The sequence below is a fragment of the Carcharodon carcharias genome, chromosome 37 (genome assembly GCF_017639515.1).
Source record: "Carcharodon carcharias isolate sCarCar2 chromosome 37, sCarCar2.pri, whole genome shotgun sequence".
NCBI lineage: Eukaryota > Metazoa > Chordata > Chondrichthyes > Lamniformes > Lamnidae > Carcharodon > Carcharodon carcharias.
This window is the reverse complement of record NC_054503.1, coordinates 8,129,663-8,146,551: the sequence shown is the minus strand read 5'-3', so window position 1 is coordinate 8,146,551 and position 16,889 is coordinate 8,129,663. Positions and strand designations below refer to the sequence as shown.

The 16,889-nt window shown below is 43.2% G+C and overlaps 1 protein-coding gene across 1 annotated transcript in view; it reads left to right on the top strand.

The window, feature by feature from the left end:
* The window catches only part of LOC121272970 (ADP-ribose glycohydrolase MACROD1-like), a 904,756-nt gene that overhangs the window by 853,630 nt on the left and 34,237 nt on the right, over positions 1-16,889 (top strand). Inside the window, exons 7-8 of the mRNA XM_041179876.1 lie at positions 6,243-6,273; positions 15,440-15,513. Of these exons, the coding sequence (XP_041035810.1) occupies positions 6,243-6,273; positions 15,440-15,513 (105 nt within the window). The remainder of the gene's footprint in view (positions 1-6,242; positions 6,274-15,439; positions 15,514-16,889) is intronic.

Sequence of the window (16,889 nt, the reverse complement as noted above, 5' to 3'; positions counted from 1 at the left end):
CGGGTGCCTGAACTCTAAGTTCTGGAATTCCCTCCCTAAACCTTTCCACATTCTCTCTCCATCTTTTAAGACCCTCCCTAAAACTTAAATCACCTGTCCTTGAAAGCTCCTTACGTGACACAGTGCCAAACTGAATTCGATAACGCTTCCGTGAAGCGCTTTGGGAAGTTTTGCTACATCAGAGTTATTAAATAAATATTTGAAGTTCTTGTAATTGAAAAGACCCCCAGTTCTCCAGCCTCTCCACAAAATTAAAGTCTGTATGGCTCCATTATTGACTGGTTAAACTGGCTCACTCATCGTGGAGCTGCTGCAGTATATAATTTTCTGCTTCCATTGAATAAACAGGAGGGGATCGGGTGAGAGGGGAACTATATTACTTTCCCCCCCGACCCCATTCTTTCACCTACCATTTCCAGATGCTTGTCCCTTTCATTACTGAATAGATTAAAGTGTGAGACAGGAGGCTGCTGAGTGATCCCTGTTCATAATGAATTTTATGATTGATGATTGACTGGGTAGAACTCCTGGGACCTGTTCGGCATTGCCAAGTGGCAGGAAACCAGTTTAAACTGGATTTAGATAATTCACCTCTTACACCTGTAGAAGAACTTCCTGACTTGATCCATATTGATCAGCAGCTCTTCAATTGTCAGTATGTCAGGGATATACATTCCTGTATCCTTTCAGTGAGCATCCTTCTCAACCACAAATATATTTTAATAGGTTGAGGGGGAGGGTGGGTAATATATCTGACCCACTTCATTTTCTAAAGTATTTGATGCAGAAAGTTACATTCTCACCTAACTCAGCACAGGCCTGAACCATGAAGATTAGAATGCCCTCAGGGTCTGATTCCCAGTCTTCCATGAGTTAACCAATGAAACAGAACAGCAGTGGTGGGTATTTAACATGCAAGTAGCCCTGCAGGAATAGTTTTGCATGTCATTTTGAGGAGAGCCTTCTGCTGCTACTGACATGACCTTCCACACTCCACATTGATCCAGGGCTGCTCACCTAGCTTGATCATAGAGTAGCAGATGTGCTGGGCCTTGAGCTTGCAGGTTACTCTGCTGCTCAAGGCCCATATCACCTCATGGATGACCAGATTTGAATTGCTTGATCTGTCATTTGTCTGTCCCACTTGCCATGTTGGTAGTGCCATGCCACACAATGGAAGATATCTTCATGTTGGAAATGAGACTTCCATCTTCACAAGGATGGTACAAGGGTCACTAACCCTAACAATGTTGTTGGTGGCAGCCATACTTCTGAACTATTCTGGGTGCAACTATTGAATTAACCCATCCAGAACATTCTGTGCGCTGGCTTCCCTCAGTGTTTCCTTCAAGCGATGTTCGATCTGGAGCAGTATCAATTCATCATTGAGGATTAGCAGTAAGTGTGATCAGCAGGAAGTTTCTTTGACCTTGTTTGTCCTGAAACCATGAAAAAATCGAGACCAATCCCACCTGTCTGTTTGTCACTGTGTCTCCCAACTTTGATGGGTCTATCCTACCAGTGAAACATACCTGGGGATAGTGATGAAAGATTCTGGGATGATATAAAAGCAAAATGCTGCGGATGCTGGAAACCTGAAATGAAAACAGGAAATGCTAGAAAAAAACTCAGCAGGTCTGGCAGCATCTATGAAGAAAGAAACAGAGTTAATGTTTCGAGTCCAGTAAGACTCTTCTTCGGGACTCAGAACTTCGAGCCTGGGATGATGGCTGATAAACAAATATAAGTACGTCCATGTCAGGCTGATGCTTGACTAGGGTGGGAAGCGGCTCCATCAGTTTAAACATCAGGCCCCAGATGTTAATGAGGAGGACTTTACAAGGCCAATTCTGATTCTCTTGGTCTTATCCTGATGTGATCCCTCAGTCACTGCCAATAGGTCTGTCCGATTTTCTTTCTCCTTATGCACTGTTGCTTGGAGGCTCTTTTGAACTGTCCTTGAAAATTTCCCCTTTTAAATGAAACAATTGTTCTAGACCACAACCCTTTATTAGGGAAACATTTTCAAAATTTAGTTCCTGGAAATCCTGGGCTGGCTCCATATCCTAACCAGCTGGTACTGTGTTGGCTGCACATTCTAACAACCTGCTGTGGGCCAGCTTTATACTGTCACAAGCTGGTCCTGGGTTGACTGTGCACCGTGACATGTGTCGCCTTGGCCCCTTGATTTAGTTTTGTGAGGAATTATGATATTTACAGAATAATTAAGCCAGTTGATTTTATTTCCCGGCTGTACCAGCTTGTCTTAAGCACACAAGATAAAGGTTGACGGTCTGGTCTGTTCCACATCATTTGAGTACAATACTCCCAGATTACAGAATCAGCACATTTTTCTAATAAACACTTTGCACTGGGACCAAGTGATCATTGTCTCAGTGAAGAGGTAGCCTGTTCTCATCTGATGATCAGCAAGCCAACTTAACCTGTGTACCCGACGTCCGAACCATAATCTTGCTGTTCTTCAGTCGTGTCTAGTCACAATGTTTTACTTCATAGTAACCACATAACAGGAAGGGAGGCAGGGACTTTCCCTTTTCACTAAATGGGGACCTGTATAGTCCATCACTCAAATATATAGCATTTGGGATACTATGTATGGTCCTAATCTCCATATTACAAAAGGATATAAAGGCACTGCAGTAGGTGCAAAAATAACTTACAAGGGATGATGCCAGAACTGAGAGTTTAGATCAGGCAGGAATGTACATGCTTGGGTTCTTTACTCTTAAAAAGAGAAAGCTGAGGGATGATAGAAATCTTTAATATTATGAGGGAGTTTGATAGGGTCATTGAGAAGATGTTTTCATTCGTGGGGCAGACCAAAATTAGGGGCCATTAATATTTGATAGTTATCAAAATCAGCTGTGGCTCAGGTGTTCGCTTTCTTGCCTCTGAGTCACAAGATTCAGGGTTCAAGTCCCACTCCAGGCCATTTATCTCATTGCTGTTTGTGGGAGCTTGCTGTGCGCAAATTGCTGTGTTTCCTCCTGTGACTACCATTCAAAAGTGCTTTGGAGCATTCTGAAGTGAAAAGTGCTATATAATGCAAGTCGTTCTTATTTACAGCGATGTTGAGTAAGATTCTCAAAATGAAGATCAACACATCAATCTCTGTGTATTGGGTACAGCTTTATCTGCAGTACTGATCTTTAACACATTATATATGTGAGGGGTCATTGTCCTAACATTGGGCCCCAACCCAGCACCTTTCCCCCCCCTAACAATCTATGAAAAATAAGGAAGAATGTCTCTGGATGCATGTGCCCTATCATATATGATACAAAAGCCTCAGACGGGAAGAGCCTCAAACAGTCATGATGCAAGCATTATGCTGCCACAAAGTGGTATACAAATATTGAGTCAGGCTACAAATTCCTGTACCTATCTGCCACACCCCACTCCCAATGCATTAGTCAGTAAATGAACTGAGACAGGAAGATCCCAGGGACAGTCCCTAGTCTGTGCTGAACTAAGTGTTGAACAGCAATTGTCATCAGTGTTTCTAAGTTAGGAGAGGGGAACATTAACCAGGGTTCCTACTCCTGATCCCTAACCTGTGTCCCCTGCTGGAAAGTAAAGGTTAGAAAGCTCATGACAGCCAACACTCCCAGACAAGGCTGATCCATGAAGAACAGTTAGTTGCGATGAAGCGGTGGAGGACTACCAAAGGCCATAGAACTGTACCCCATCAGGAAGCAGCATCTTCAAGAGAGGAGAGAGAACGCTCCAAGAAAAACACTTCTAAAATAAGGAAAGAAATGAATTCTTCATTGGCTGCCTGTTCCGAAAACATATTAATGGAAGTGTTTCTCTTTCTGTAACAGAGGGAGCAGCTGCAGTCTGACCGTTTAATGATTGGTTGGTTGTCTTTCTGATTCCAGCCTTTTTAAATTTGTTTCCTTTTTTCTGCACAACCACATTTCCAAGTTAAAATTTATCCACATCTACTTTCTGATAAAATCATTATGCTTAGAAATAGATTTGTAAAGTAGTGTGGTGAATATTGGCATTCCAGTGCACTGTTCCGTGATTGCAAGAACAGCACTGCCAGTTGCCCAAGTGTTGTTGGAGGGCAGGGCACAGTCAGCAGGCATCTTTATGCAAAATGGAGAGTGACACAGAATGCTCATTCTGTGATATCTAGCCTGAGATGTAGGGTCACAGGTATACAAATTGTGAAAACATAAAATGAATAAAAGCAGAGGTACAAGGATAAATGACACCTTAGGACAGTGCTCGTATCTTAATTTAGGAATTTAGGAACTAGAATACAAGGTGGTAGCTGTCATGCTTCAGCTATACAAAGCCCTGGTTAAGACCACCACACCTGGGGTACTATGAACAATCATGGGCACCACACTTTATGCAGGATGTATTGACCATGGAGGTAGTGCAGCATACATTTCTCAGAATGACCCCTGGACTTCAAAGATTAAAGTAGGAGGAGAGATTACACAAAATAGTGTTTCATTCCCTGGAATTTAGGAGGTTAATAAGTAATCTGATTGAAGTTTTTTCAAATATTAAGAGTAACCAATAGGATAGAGAGAGAGAAACTATTGCCAAGGGTTGGGAGGTCTAGGACTGGCGTCATAGCCTAAACATTAGAGCCAGACTTTCAGGAATGACATTAAAATATACTTTTCCATCCAAAGGGCAGTAAAAGTTTGGGACTCTCTTCCACGAATGGCAATTAATGCTAGATCACTTGTTGACTTTAAATCTGAGATTGATAGATTTTTGTAAACCAAAGATATTAAGGTATATGGGGCAAAGACAAGTAGGTGGAATTAGGTCACAAATCAGCCATGATCTCATTGTTTGGTGAAACAGGTTGAGGGGCTGAATGGCCTCTTTCTGTTCCTTTGTTCCTATGAATCTTCACTAATAAGCAAGTCAAAGGGTACAGGGGGATAGGCAGGAAAGTGGTGTTGAGGCCTCAATTGGATCAGCCTTGATCTTATTGAATGGCAGAGCAGGCTCAAGGGGCTGAATGGTCTACTCCTCCTCCTAATTCGTATGTTCGTAACTCTGGACTGAATATATCTCCTCACATACATACCCTGGATAATATACACACTGTTATTTTCACTTGGTGGGACCATATGGCAGCTATGCTACTAGTGCCAGCTCATTTCCATATTCACCAGGGATCTCGCCTTCTTATCATCACTTTAAATTAAACGACCACAGTTAGCAAAATACTCCAGCTCATTTCAGCAGCAGTTGGCAGGGAGTGTTCTCAGCCACCAGGTATCATGGGTTGTGCAATCTCCATCTGCCAGCGGTTGTCCCTTGATAAGTTGCTGCTCTCAGTACCTGCGCAATTCTCCTGTGCCTCGAACCCTGGCCAAGGAGGAAGAAGGCCAGCTCAATTCCTCTGATCATTTCATCACTGAGTTCATGCCCTCCAACAAACCTAATAATGCAGCACCCCACAAAGAAAACAGAGTTGTGTTTGTGGGACACAGGTCTCAAAGAAGAAAAAACTCTCATTCATACAGTGCCTTTCATGAATTCAGGATGTCCCAAAGCATTTTGCAGCCAATTAAACACTTGTTGGAAGTATAGCCGTACATTCTCCACATGGGCCATTGGGGAGGTGTTGTAAACCATTCTGAGATCATTGGTTGGATGCAGATTATATCCATCAGAAACAATAGGAGCTCCTTTCCTTTTGAGTAATTTTGTATTGGAAAATGAGGCAGATTTCAAATTAATTGGTGACTTAATTTGGGTCCCAAGTTTGGTTGAACACGTTCCTGGAGGTTTCATCAAATGACCCTGTGCCTCCAACTGCCCCATCAGGTAAATAGCCGCCTTTCCCATCTCCAATATGTTGATAAGTAATTAGCTGAAGTGTTTAAAGTGACAATGCAAGTTATATTGGCACTCAATGATTTTTTTCTGGGTTGTTCGCAGCAATGCCCTTTAGAATTCCTGGAGACTCCAGGGAATTCATGGAGGGTTGGCAACCTGACTTTCAGGTATTCTCAGCACCAAGTTCAAAAGTGGCGTTGAGAGATGACCAGAAGCATTTCAACTCCTGGGAAAAGCGTGCGGCACATGGGTTCATCAAAGCATGCGAGAAAATACATTTAAGCACAGGGGACCAAAATGGTGGATTTGCAAGACAATTAATAGGCAATATTGTTGATTTTAAAAAAAACAAATTGAATGAGTAAAAAGTTCAGGTTGATTGGTTGTTTCTTTTATTGCAGGCTTTTCCCTGTATCTCAACTGGAATTTATGGTAAGTTATAATGTCGTTTTATTAATTCTTAAACATTTTGCCCAGTAAATTAAAGAGCTCTTTTTCAGTGTTAGGTGCAGTCAGATATGGGAATTACTACATGGGAAGAAACCAACAGTTCCTTCACAGACACGTAAAAAGTACTGCTGTTTCTTTACAGAGGAACAGGAGCAGGTTATTCAGCCTCTGACCTGTATCTTAATTCCATTTACTCACCTTGGTTCCATAACCCTTAATCCGTTACCCAACATAAATCCATCAATCTCAGTTTTGAAATTTTCAGTTGACCTCTCAGCCTCAACAAATTCTTGGGGGAGAGAGTTCCTGGCATGAGGAAGTGTGAGGTGTGAGGAAGTGCTGCCTGACATCACCCCTAAACAACCTGACTCTTAATGTTAAGGTTCTGCCCCCCCTTCTGTACTCGCCCACTCTGGCACAGACACTCCCTACCAGGCAGCACAGTGAGACTCCAACCCCAGTTTCTGTGTTACCTCTGCTCACCACCAAAAGAGTCCAGCCCTAATCTCTGAGTTACTGCATCCTCACCATTGCCAAGCCAGCCACTCTCACGCACAAAACCACCGTCATGTGTGAGTGATACGATGAAATGGATGCAGAGTCCTTCGGGATCTTCTCTGCATATTTTTATGAAGACTTCAGCCTAAATGATAATGAATGAATAAGTAAGTAAAATTGAAATGATACATCTGCTTTAAATAATCGCACTGGATTCCACTTAAGCCTTGCTTGAATTTGCTGGCATGCACTGTAAGTGGCTCGAGGCGGGTCATTGGGCTGTTGGTAGGATACTGACAGGCAATTTGTATGCAGATTTCCTCCTTAAGGCCTTACTGAATGTACAAAAGTGTCTATCAGGAGGAATTTCAGGGTCCTCAGTGCTCATGTGTGAAGGATATTTTACATTTCCACAGGTTAAAGATACAGGAAGTGCATTTACAATTTTTTTTTAAACCGGTCAGCCTAGCAGGCTGTTTCTCACTGGTGAATGTGGGACGTTGGAGCATGGAGGTTGGGTTTGTTTGTTCATGAGTGGCAGGTTCGGATGTAACATTACAGAGCTGGAATGAGCAGCAAATAGAGAGTTTCTTGTGTTTTTTTTGGTGTGCGTGGATGTCAGGGACCAATGCTTGGGGATAGGGCGGAGGGGGTAGGGTGGGGTGGAGAGGGCTGGTCACCTGAGGCCGTTCCCTACAAGAAGAGGTCACAAAAGTGTTGTAATGAAAACAGAAGGTGCTGAAGAAGATCAGCTGGCAGCATCTGTAGAGAGAGAAAAAAGTTAAGGTTTCGAGTTTAAAATGACTCTTCTTCAGAACAGGTTAACTCTGTTTCTCTCCCCACAGATGCTGCCGAGTTAGACCACCACTTTCTGTTTTTATTTCAGAGCTTCAGCATCCGCAGTATTTTGCTTTTATCACAGAGTGTGGTGACAGCTGGGAGAGGTGTAATAGTGTGATGGTACCAGCCCCTCACTTGGCAAGAGAACTGATACTGTATCTTTAAAATAAAAGTCCTCCAATCTTGGCCTTGCTCCCTTCACCTCTCAGAAGAGGCCCATTTTGGCAAGAGTTGAGGCCAAAATGCCACTTGGTATATTAACCACTGATGTCAGGGCAGATCCCCAATAGACCAAGGATAGACCCCAGCTAGCAGTGGGAGCACCTCCCCTAGGCCTCACCTCCGTGCTGATCACTGAATATGGGAATACCATCAAACATTAACCTGTGAGTTACTCATTCCCAGATCTCTTATTCTCTAAGTTTTCCCTCACCTTCCAAACTCTCTTATGGAAAGATCTATGATTACCTCCTGCCAGGGAGTTTGAACTTTATGGTCAGCATTTTCACTAATGCTTCTATGTTCTGACTTTCTGTTTTTTTTTTCAGTTTTGTCTGTAGTTAAGAGTAAAAGAGATTAATACAGGCTGACTTGTCCCATGGATATGGTGACCGCCATTACGTTCTCCTTCCATAATATCATATGTGATATTAATTGTATAACCCTACTATTTTCACCTCCAATATCTTACTTTCCACTTTTTTGCACATGTTTCTCTCTGTGCCTGTTTTTAAATTGATTGCAATTTCAACTTTCTATCCAATACATTAATGTCTCAATTAGTTTACAGTAAGATTCAGGTCTTGTCTTGGCACTCCTCCTTAAGTTGTATCATTTTTAAACTTATTTCCTTGCAGTGTGAGTGAAGGGGTTAACCACCTTCGTGATGTACTCCTACAAAACCCTTTCTCTGCAGATTTGAGGACTTGTGGCTCAATGGCAGCACTCTCACCTCTAAGGCAGGAGGTTGTGAGTTCAAGTCCCAGAAACTTGAGCATAAAGTTCAGCCTGTCACTCCCCTTAAATGTACTGAAGGAGCCTGTACTGTTAGAGGGGGAGTGCTGTGTTGTTGCCTTTTAGTTGAGGCATTAAACCAAGATCCCTCTTCCCTCTCAGGTGGGCTTAAAAGATTCAATTGCTGCTTCTTGAAGAAGAACAGGGAATTTCTCTCTCTGCTGTCCTGGGGCCAATATTTATCCATCAACCAATGCCTTAAAACAGATGATCCGGTCATTAACAATTTGCTGTTTGTGGTAGCTTGCTGTGCACATAATGGCTGCTGTGTTTCCTACATTACAAAAATGACAACACTTCAATAAGCACTTCATTGGCTGTGAAGTATTTTGGGACATCCTGGGGCCGTCAAAGCCGTGATATAGACCTAAGACTTTTTTTGTTTTAAAAACAGAAAATCTCAGCAGGTCTGGCAGCACCTGTGGAGTTAATGTTTAGAAGAGTCATACTGGACTCAAAACATTTCTCTCTCCACAGCTGCTGCCAGATCTGCTGAGCTTTTCCAGCACTTTCTCTTTTTATTTCAGATCTCCAGCATCAGCAGTATTTTGCTTTTACTCTTTTACATTTTTCGTTATGTCCAACTTACGGTACTAATCAGAGCTTGTAGAAATCAGTCACTGAAATGTGTTTTTAGACTTGTTTTTTATTGAGCTGCTTGTAACATGGTTAAGCATTGCGCAGCTGGGTTGGCAACATTTTGGAGATTTATATTTGTTAAATGCTTCATTAGCTACTTGAGAAGTGGAAAAGCAGTGTCGGCACAGATTCATCATGATTGGCAGGTATTTGTTTGTTACCACTAACAGATAAAAGCTTGTCAAAGTCTCATATTCCAATATTTTACCGTGAAGGAATGTGATCCTTAGGGGTTGGAGGGGGAGTGGTAAATGTAGTCCTCTTTCATCTTATTTATGAAAAAGAACTTATGTCTGGACATCTATGTCTCTCGTAGAATCTATTCCCCATGGAATTGTTACTCTCCGAATACCTTGCCCCCAGCCTTCTGTCCATGTAACCTCCTGGACTGGGTGTCAACCTGAGAGGAATTTGCCAGATTTTTTTTTTTCATTTTTGACCCTGGGCTTTTTCTATGCCTCTCCCAGGGAGTTACACAGCTGCATGGGTGTTGGTGGAAGGGAAGGTGGGGAAGTGGGGGCAAGGGCATGGGGCTGTATGTGGAGAGGAAGTATTTCATCATGATGCTATGGCCAACAAGAGCTTAAGGTAGGCTTGAGAGATCAGCTGATGGTTTCCCACATCAAAACAATGACTACACTTCAAAAAATACTTCCTTGTTCTATTTGACATTCTTTTTGTATGCTCTAATACACTCAGTTCACTTCCAATATTTTTTTATCCAGATCTGTGCCACTCCCTGCATAACCCAGTGGTTTGTTCACTGTCAAGTCTCTGTTACATTCTGTGTAGGCTCATTCCCTCACTGTTATTATTTTCTGTCTAACTGACTCCCAGCCCTCCTTCACTTTCTGATTATTTCACTGCTAAGTCTTTATTACTTTTTTAGTAATTCATTACCAGGCCTCATCCCCAATGAATTTGCTGTATGCCGGCGACAGTTACCAGGTCTCTACTACTGGGTCACTCACTCCTAACTCTCTATTACTGCCTGGATTGAGGCATATGCCAAACCTGCAGGATTGCCCTGGAGTCTCCAGGAATTAAAGAGTTATTTCCAGGATACTACTTCGAGGAAACCCAGGAGAAATATCAGAGGGCAAGAAAAAAGATTGTGCTTTTTGAAATTAAATTTTCTTTCAAAGCCTTTATCTATGAGTGATTCAAATATTAGACATGGGGGATTCTTGTCTGACAGTCAAGAGTCATCCAATTAGACAATGAAGAGTCTGCTCGCTTTCTGATTGGCACAGGAAGGCAGCACAACATGAGTTTGGATATGTTGGGACTGTATAGGGCTGGCCCTGAAGGCAGGAGGCCATGTGTTGACACTCCAGGAATATGTCCAATGTGAGTTGGCAATGCGATAGATTATTCTCTCTCAGTCCTGTATTATTCCTGTATAATTCGCACCCGGCTCTGCATTATTCTCTGTGTAACTCATTCCTGGGCCTCTATTATTTTCAAAGTAATTCGCTCCTTGGTAACCATTCTGTGTAGGAATCAGCAATTTGCAGAAATCCCTGGTGAGATAACACTTTTGGTTCGCATTTTAAGTGCAAATTTTCCTGTCATATTTCCAATATTCAGCTGATTTCATGAATATGGATGGTGTTTGTGCTTTGCCACTCTGCAGTGTTTCTGTACATTGATAATTTTGAATAAGGTAGAATAAAGTAGCTTAGGTATAATGGGCCTGATAAATGAATTGAAATGGAAATAAGCAGGGCCAGCGGTTTAATCTGCAGTGATTGACAGTCATGGGTAGGAAACAAAACAGGCAGTCCCAAACCTCATTACCATGTCGGCTTTGTCTCATTTACAATTGAAGAAACTTCTGCCTTACAGCGAGGATATTTTTTGTGATGTCTCTGTTAGTGCCGCTGGTTTGGAAATTGGGCCGTAAAGTCTCTGTCTTTTTCAAGGGCTATGTGGCCTCCTAAATTCTCAAAATGGCGGACAGAAAGCATGTGTACCCTTCCAAAATAGTTGGTCCTGAATTTCTGGGCCGGAGTCTGAAAGATTCTGTACTGCTGCAAGGATGTTAGTAAAGTGTGAGCTATATTGGAGACTGAGGGCTATGATATATCGGAGAGTGAGGGAAATAGACTAGGAGATTAAAGTGGTGTACTTTATCCAGAGTATGAAGGGAGATATATTAGAGAATTAGGCACAGTAAAATCAGAGAGTGGAGTATGGTGCATAAGAGAGTGAGAAATTGTATATGGCTATGGTAAATTAGAGGGTGAAGGGTGTCACATATCAGAGTGTGTAACATGGGGTGTATCAGAGAGTTAGAGGAGACAGTAAGTGATGTGGTTTATATAAGAGAATGTCCAGAGAGGTATGGCATATCATAGTGAAGGATGTGCTATATCAGAGTTAAGGGACTGGTGTGGAGTATATGGGAATGTGTGGGCTATGGTGGATTACAGTCTGTTACAGTGAGTTGCATGGGGTGCATCAGGAAATGTTACAATGAAAGACTGCTATGGGTCTTTAAAATTGTGATGGGTTCATAATGTACATGTGAGGGAGAACGGAATAGCATGACAGGGAGGGAGAGTGGGAGAGGTAATTAGAATGAGAGAGTGAAGTATAAACACCGGTGTAGATCATTTGGGCTGAATGACCTGTGTGATTTTATGGGATGTACCAGTGGGCATTACAGTGAAGGATTTGAGGAATGTCAGAAAACATTTGAGTGATCGCTATGGCATATATGAGTGTATTATCCCAAGTGGCATGGGATATACAGAGAATGTTACCCTAATGGCGATAGATAGATAAGAACGTATTAATGGTGAGAGATGTATGTGAGATGGTCATTGAGAATCTGTCCTGATAGTTGTATTCGTTGCTTGTTGTGATATCGAGCTGTATGGACCAGATTCCCAGTGCTAATATCAGCTAGGTGACTAGTTGGAATACTACAATTAGCCTCAGTCCCTGGGTTCAGGAAAGTAAAATCTGCTACGTTCCTGTTTCTTGTGGAAAGCATCTATCTTGTAGCTGAGAACAGGATCGGATTTTGCCACGACACCTCCTCAGTTGAATATCCTGACAACATTTTTCATTTAAGCTCAGCGCTGAAGATTCAACACTTAGGGCAGCATTTACTGTAACCGATGTGGGTCCAGCCTCACTTCCATGGAGGAGCCCCCCCCTAAAAAATCCCGGGGGAGGAAATTTCACTCTGCCCCAGAGCTGGCAGCCTAGCAGCACTGGCTGCTGCCAGTAGTGCCCCTGGACTCAGGTGAGTGGACAGGATGGGGGTCGTGGGGAAGAGGTCATGGGAGGCAGGACTTTAGGGGGCCATCCCCTTCCCAACGTCAAGTCCCTCAATTGGGCACAGAGTGCCTTTGCAAAAGACATCCATCCACGGAAGACGGCCTTCAGGAGGCACAGGAAAAACGTGTCACTCACATTTAATTTTTCTTTATTCTTTGATGGATGTGGGTGTCGCCCATCCCTAATTGCCCTTGAACTGAGTGGCTTGCCATTTCAGAGGGCTGGAGGTCTGAAGTCACATGTCGGCCAGACCAGGTAAAGAGGGCAGGTTTCCTTCCCTCTCCTGCGATTAAGTAAGCCCTGCTGCCTTTTCCCCGCTGCTCTAGGCTGCATTTAATCTAGGCCTTGATGTGTACTAGCTACAGGATGCACTGCAGCATTTGTGAACCAGATGGGTTTTTTACTGCAGTCAACGATAGTTTCATGATCACCATCACTGAGGCTAGCTTTTAATTCCACATTTATTAATTGACTTTAAATTCCACCAGCTGCCATGGTGAGATTTGAACCTGTGTCTTGAGACCATTAGCCTGGGCATCTGGATTACTAATCCAGTGACATAATCATGACACCAACATTCCCCCCTGAGTCACCACTAAATTCTGGTGGGCTCAGGGATAGTTGATGTTAATTGACTCAATAATGAGCCTAATTGACATCCCACTGTGAGTGGGCGACTTTCCGCCATGGATCACTTCCAGCCTCCAACTTAATCACGGGAGGTTTTCTGACCACCAGGAGAGTAATGTGCAGCCTCTCCTGCGATTAAGTAAGCCCTGCTGCCTTTTTCCCACTGCTCTAGGCTGCATTTAATCCAGGCCTTGATGTGTACTAGCTACAGGATGCACTGCAGCACTCATCAAGGCTTCTTCGGCAGCACTTCACAAACTGACAACCTCCAACGTCTAGTAGGACATGGACAGCAAGAGCCTGGGAAAATCACCACCTCCAAGTTCTCTTCCAATTCAAACACCATCCTGACCTGGACATATATTGACTGTTCCTTAATCGTTGCTGGGTCAGAATCTTGGAGACCCTGACTGCAGCAGTTCAAGAAGGCCGCCACCTTCTCAGGGGGAAACTAGGGTTGGGCAATAAATGCTGGCCTTGCCACAGATGCCCAAATCCCGAGAATGAGTTTTATTAAAATTTCAGAAAGGAGCTGGAAGGCTACTCGCAACTAAGAAGCTTAATCCCAATTTGAGAATTGGAGAGAAAAATACAATCCTATTAAAAGATTAATGACAATGCCCAGTGTCATGCTGTCAAATCCACTTGAACCGGAGACAGAACTGACTCTGGACCTTGAGCCCTGTAATTGCCCCAGTGTGGGAGTAACTCAGGTTATATGTAGGTGAAATGATATCAATTTTATAATGGATTTCTGAGGCTCCCTGCAGTGCTTTTGCTGTTCTACAGGGCTGATTTTGTTCTCCTGAGAACACCACACACACAACCACCCCCCACCCCCCAACCCCGATTGCCTATTGCTTTGAATTTGAATGGAAGATAAACCTGCTTCACAACAGAGACCCAACTCTCAGCAGAATACTTGGCGAGATAAGTGGGAATTCTTCAGATTTGCTTTTTATTCACTGCCATGCACCCTTTTGTTATGCTGGAGAAAATGCTGTTTCCAAGATTAGTTTTTAAGGGATTGGGGAATGCGGCTGAGGGTATATGCAAGCTGCTGTCTCTACATGCCTGTTTTGTGCAGGTTACTGACCTAATGGTCGATGAAGCATTGAAAATGTGGGTCTGCAGTTTGCTGTCAGCTTAAAGCCACTCTTTTCGGTTAACCTAGGGACCTGATCTTGTGCATCTGATTTCAATATTATCCAGTAGAACCTAGTTCCCTGAGATCAGCCCTCAACACAGATTGTAAAGGGGGGACAGATCACTTGACCCTTGTCACTTGACAATGAAATGCCAAAATGAACTGTCTTTTGATTCACTCTCCACTCTGATAGTCTTAGTGTTCCTGATACTGGAAGGTTCTGTGCCATTGGTAGATATTTATTTTGAGGGCTAGTTTTCACCATCTTCAGGGTCTTGGAAGGACCACACTCTGGAAAACCTGTAAGCCATCATCAGCGCTGTCCCCATGAACTTGCATTAATATAGCATCTTTCCTGACCTCAGAACGACCCAAAGCATTTAACAGCTAGTAAAGCATTTCAAAGTGCCATCACTGTTGTGATGTAGGAAACATGGCAAACAATTTGCACCCAGCAAGATTCCAGGTGTCTTCAAATTGCTGAATAAATATGAACTTCCACCCAGGTAGCAGCTGGAATGGGCAATAACCCACTGTAGATAGATAGGAACATATGAACAGGAGTGGACCATTCGATCCCTCCAGCATGTTCCGTCATTCAATTAGATTGAGGCTCAACTGTTCTTAGAAAGAAAGCAGAATAATTCTGAGGAAAAAATAAAAACAAAATACTGTGGATGCTGGAAATCTGAAACAAAAACAGCAAATGCTGTAAAAACTCAGCAGGTCTAGCAACATCTGTGGAGAGAGAAACAGAATTAACATTTCGAGTCAAAACATTAACTCTGTTTCTCTCTCCACAGATGCTGCTAGACCTGCTGAGTTTTTACAGCATTTTCTGTTTTTGTTATAATTCTGAGGAGTTTTACTCAGCATCTGCATTGGCGGTGGTGGTGTGGGGATATGAACCGAGGGTTTGGGAGGAGAAGGGATTCATGAGCAGAGCGTACCTGCAAGGTCTTGTTTTGGGTGCTTGAAGGTGTATGGACTGGCCTAGTTCTAATCTAAGGACCGCAAATATTCCGTATCATGCTGGCATCTATTAACTTCTATGAATAATTCATTAACTGTCCTTTATTCTGCACACAGGTTATCCCAATGGACAGGCTGCAGAAACTGTCTTAAAGACTGTCAGAGAATATCTAGAGGAACACAGAAACTCAGTAAGTCCCTGGACAGCTCCACAGATAAAATTCGATTGAAGGCAGTTTAGAGTTTTCCCAAGATGCACCCCAGCTAGCTATGGCAACTATTAAACTCAAGCATTGGGCTCAAGCACTGAGTGGATTGTCTTAAGGGAGGGGAGTTACTTGCATTCTGCTTCCCTGCAGCAGAGAAACTTGGAGCCCGCTGGCGTTTCTGCAGGTGTCTGTGTCCTGGTTTCTCCTGTCCACCTCACCTGAGCTGAGCTACATCTCAGAATGTGAGGAGAGAAAATAGCATTGCAAGTGAGAAACTTGTTCATTAGCGTCACATTGGAAAACTACCTTCTTAGCCCAGATGCTCCATGCAATGCTGCTTTGACTTTCACCTGTACAGTCCAGTTTAAATCTCAGTGCTGACCACTGTCAGACTGCTGATGGAGAGCTACAAGTGGTTCCTGCATCTCTGTCCAAGGATGAGGAGTATCTGGTCTGGGTTCCGGCTTATTGTTAATATGCAGATTTTTTAATTGTTTTGCGGGATGTGGACATTGCTGGCAAGGCAGTATTTGTTGCCCATCCCTAATTGCCCTTGAGAAGGTAGTGGTGAGCAGCCTTCTTCAACCGCTGCAGGCCATGTGGTGTAGGTATACCCATAAGGCTGTTAGGAAGGGAATGTCATGATTTTGACCCAGTAACACTGAGGGAACGACGATATATTTCCAAATAGGATGGCGTGTGGCTTGGAGGGGAACTTGCAGGTGGTTGTGTTCCCATGCATCTACTTCCCTTGTCCTTCTAGGTGATAGAGGTCATGGGTTTGGAAGGTGCTGTTGAAGGAGCTTTGGTGAGTTGCTGCAATACAGCTTGTAGATGGTACACACTGCTGCCACTTTGCATCAATGGTGGAGGGAGTGAATGTTGAAGGTGGTGGATGGGGTGCCAATCCAGTGGGCTGTTTTGTTCCTGGATGGTGGAGAGCTTTTTGAGTGCTTTTGGAGCTGCACTTATTCAGGCAAGTGGAGAGTATTCCATCTCACTCCTGACTTGTATGAGAATAGGATCAGACATGTCTGTGCTGCCTTGTCAGGTAGAACAGCCTCATACATGAAGCATAGCCACTTGGATAAGGTACTGAAAGATGGCTTATGTAACTGTATTGCTGTTTGAATCAGAGGAAAAATGGGAATAGATTGTCTACATTCCAAACATCCACTACAATATTCTGATAGGTTTGGATCATAACATACTAATGCAAAATACATTGACCTTTGAGCTCAAAGCCATAAAATTGACTTTGTAATTTAAATTAGAGCACTCGTTGGCTGTGTTAGACTTGGACTGGTCATGGTGACCAAAGGGATTCTTCCTCTGTAGTTCCTTGAAAAATGGTCATA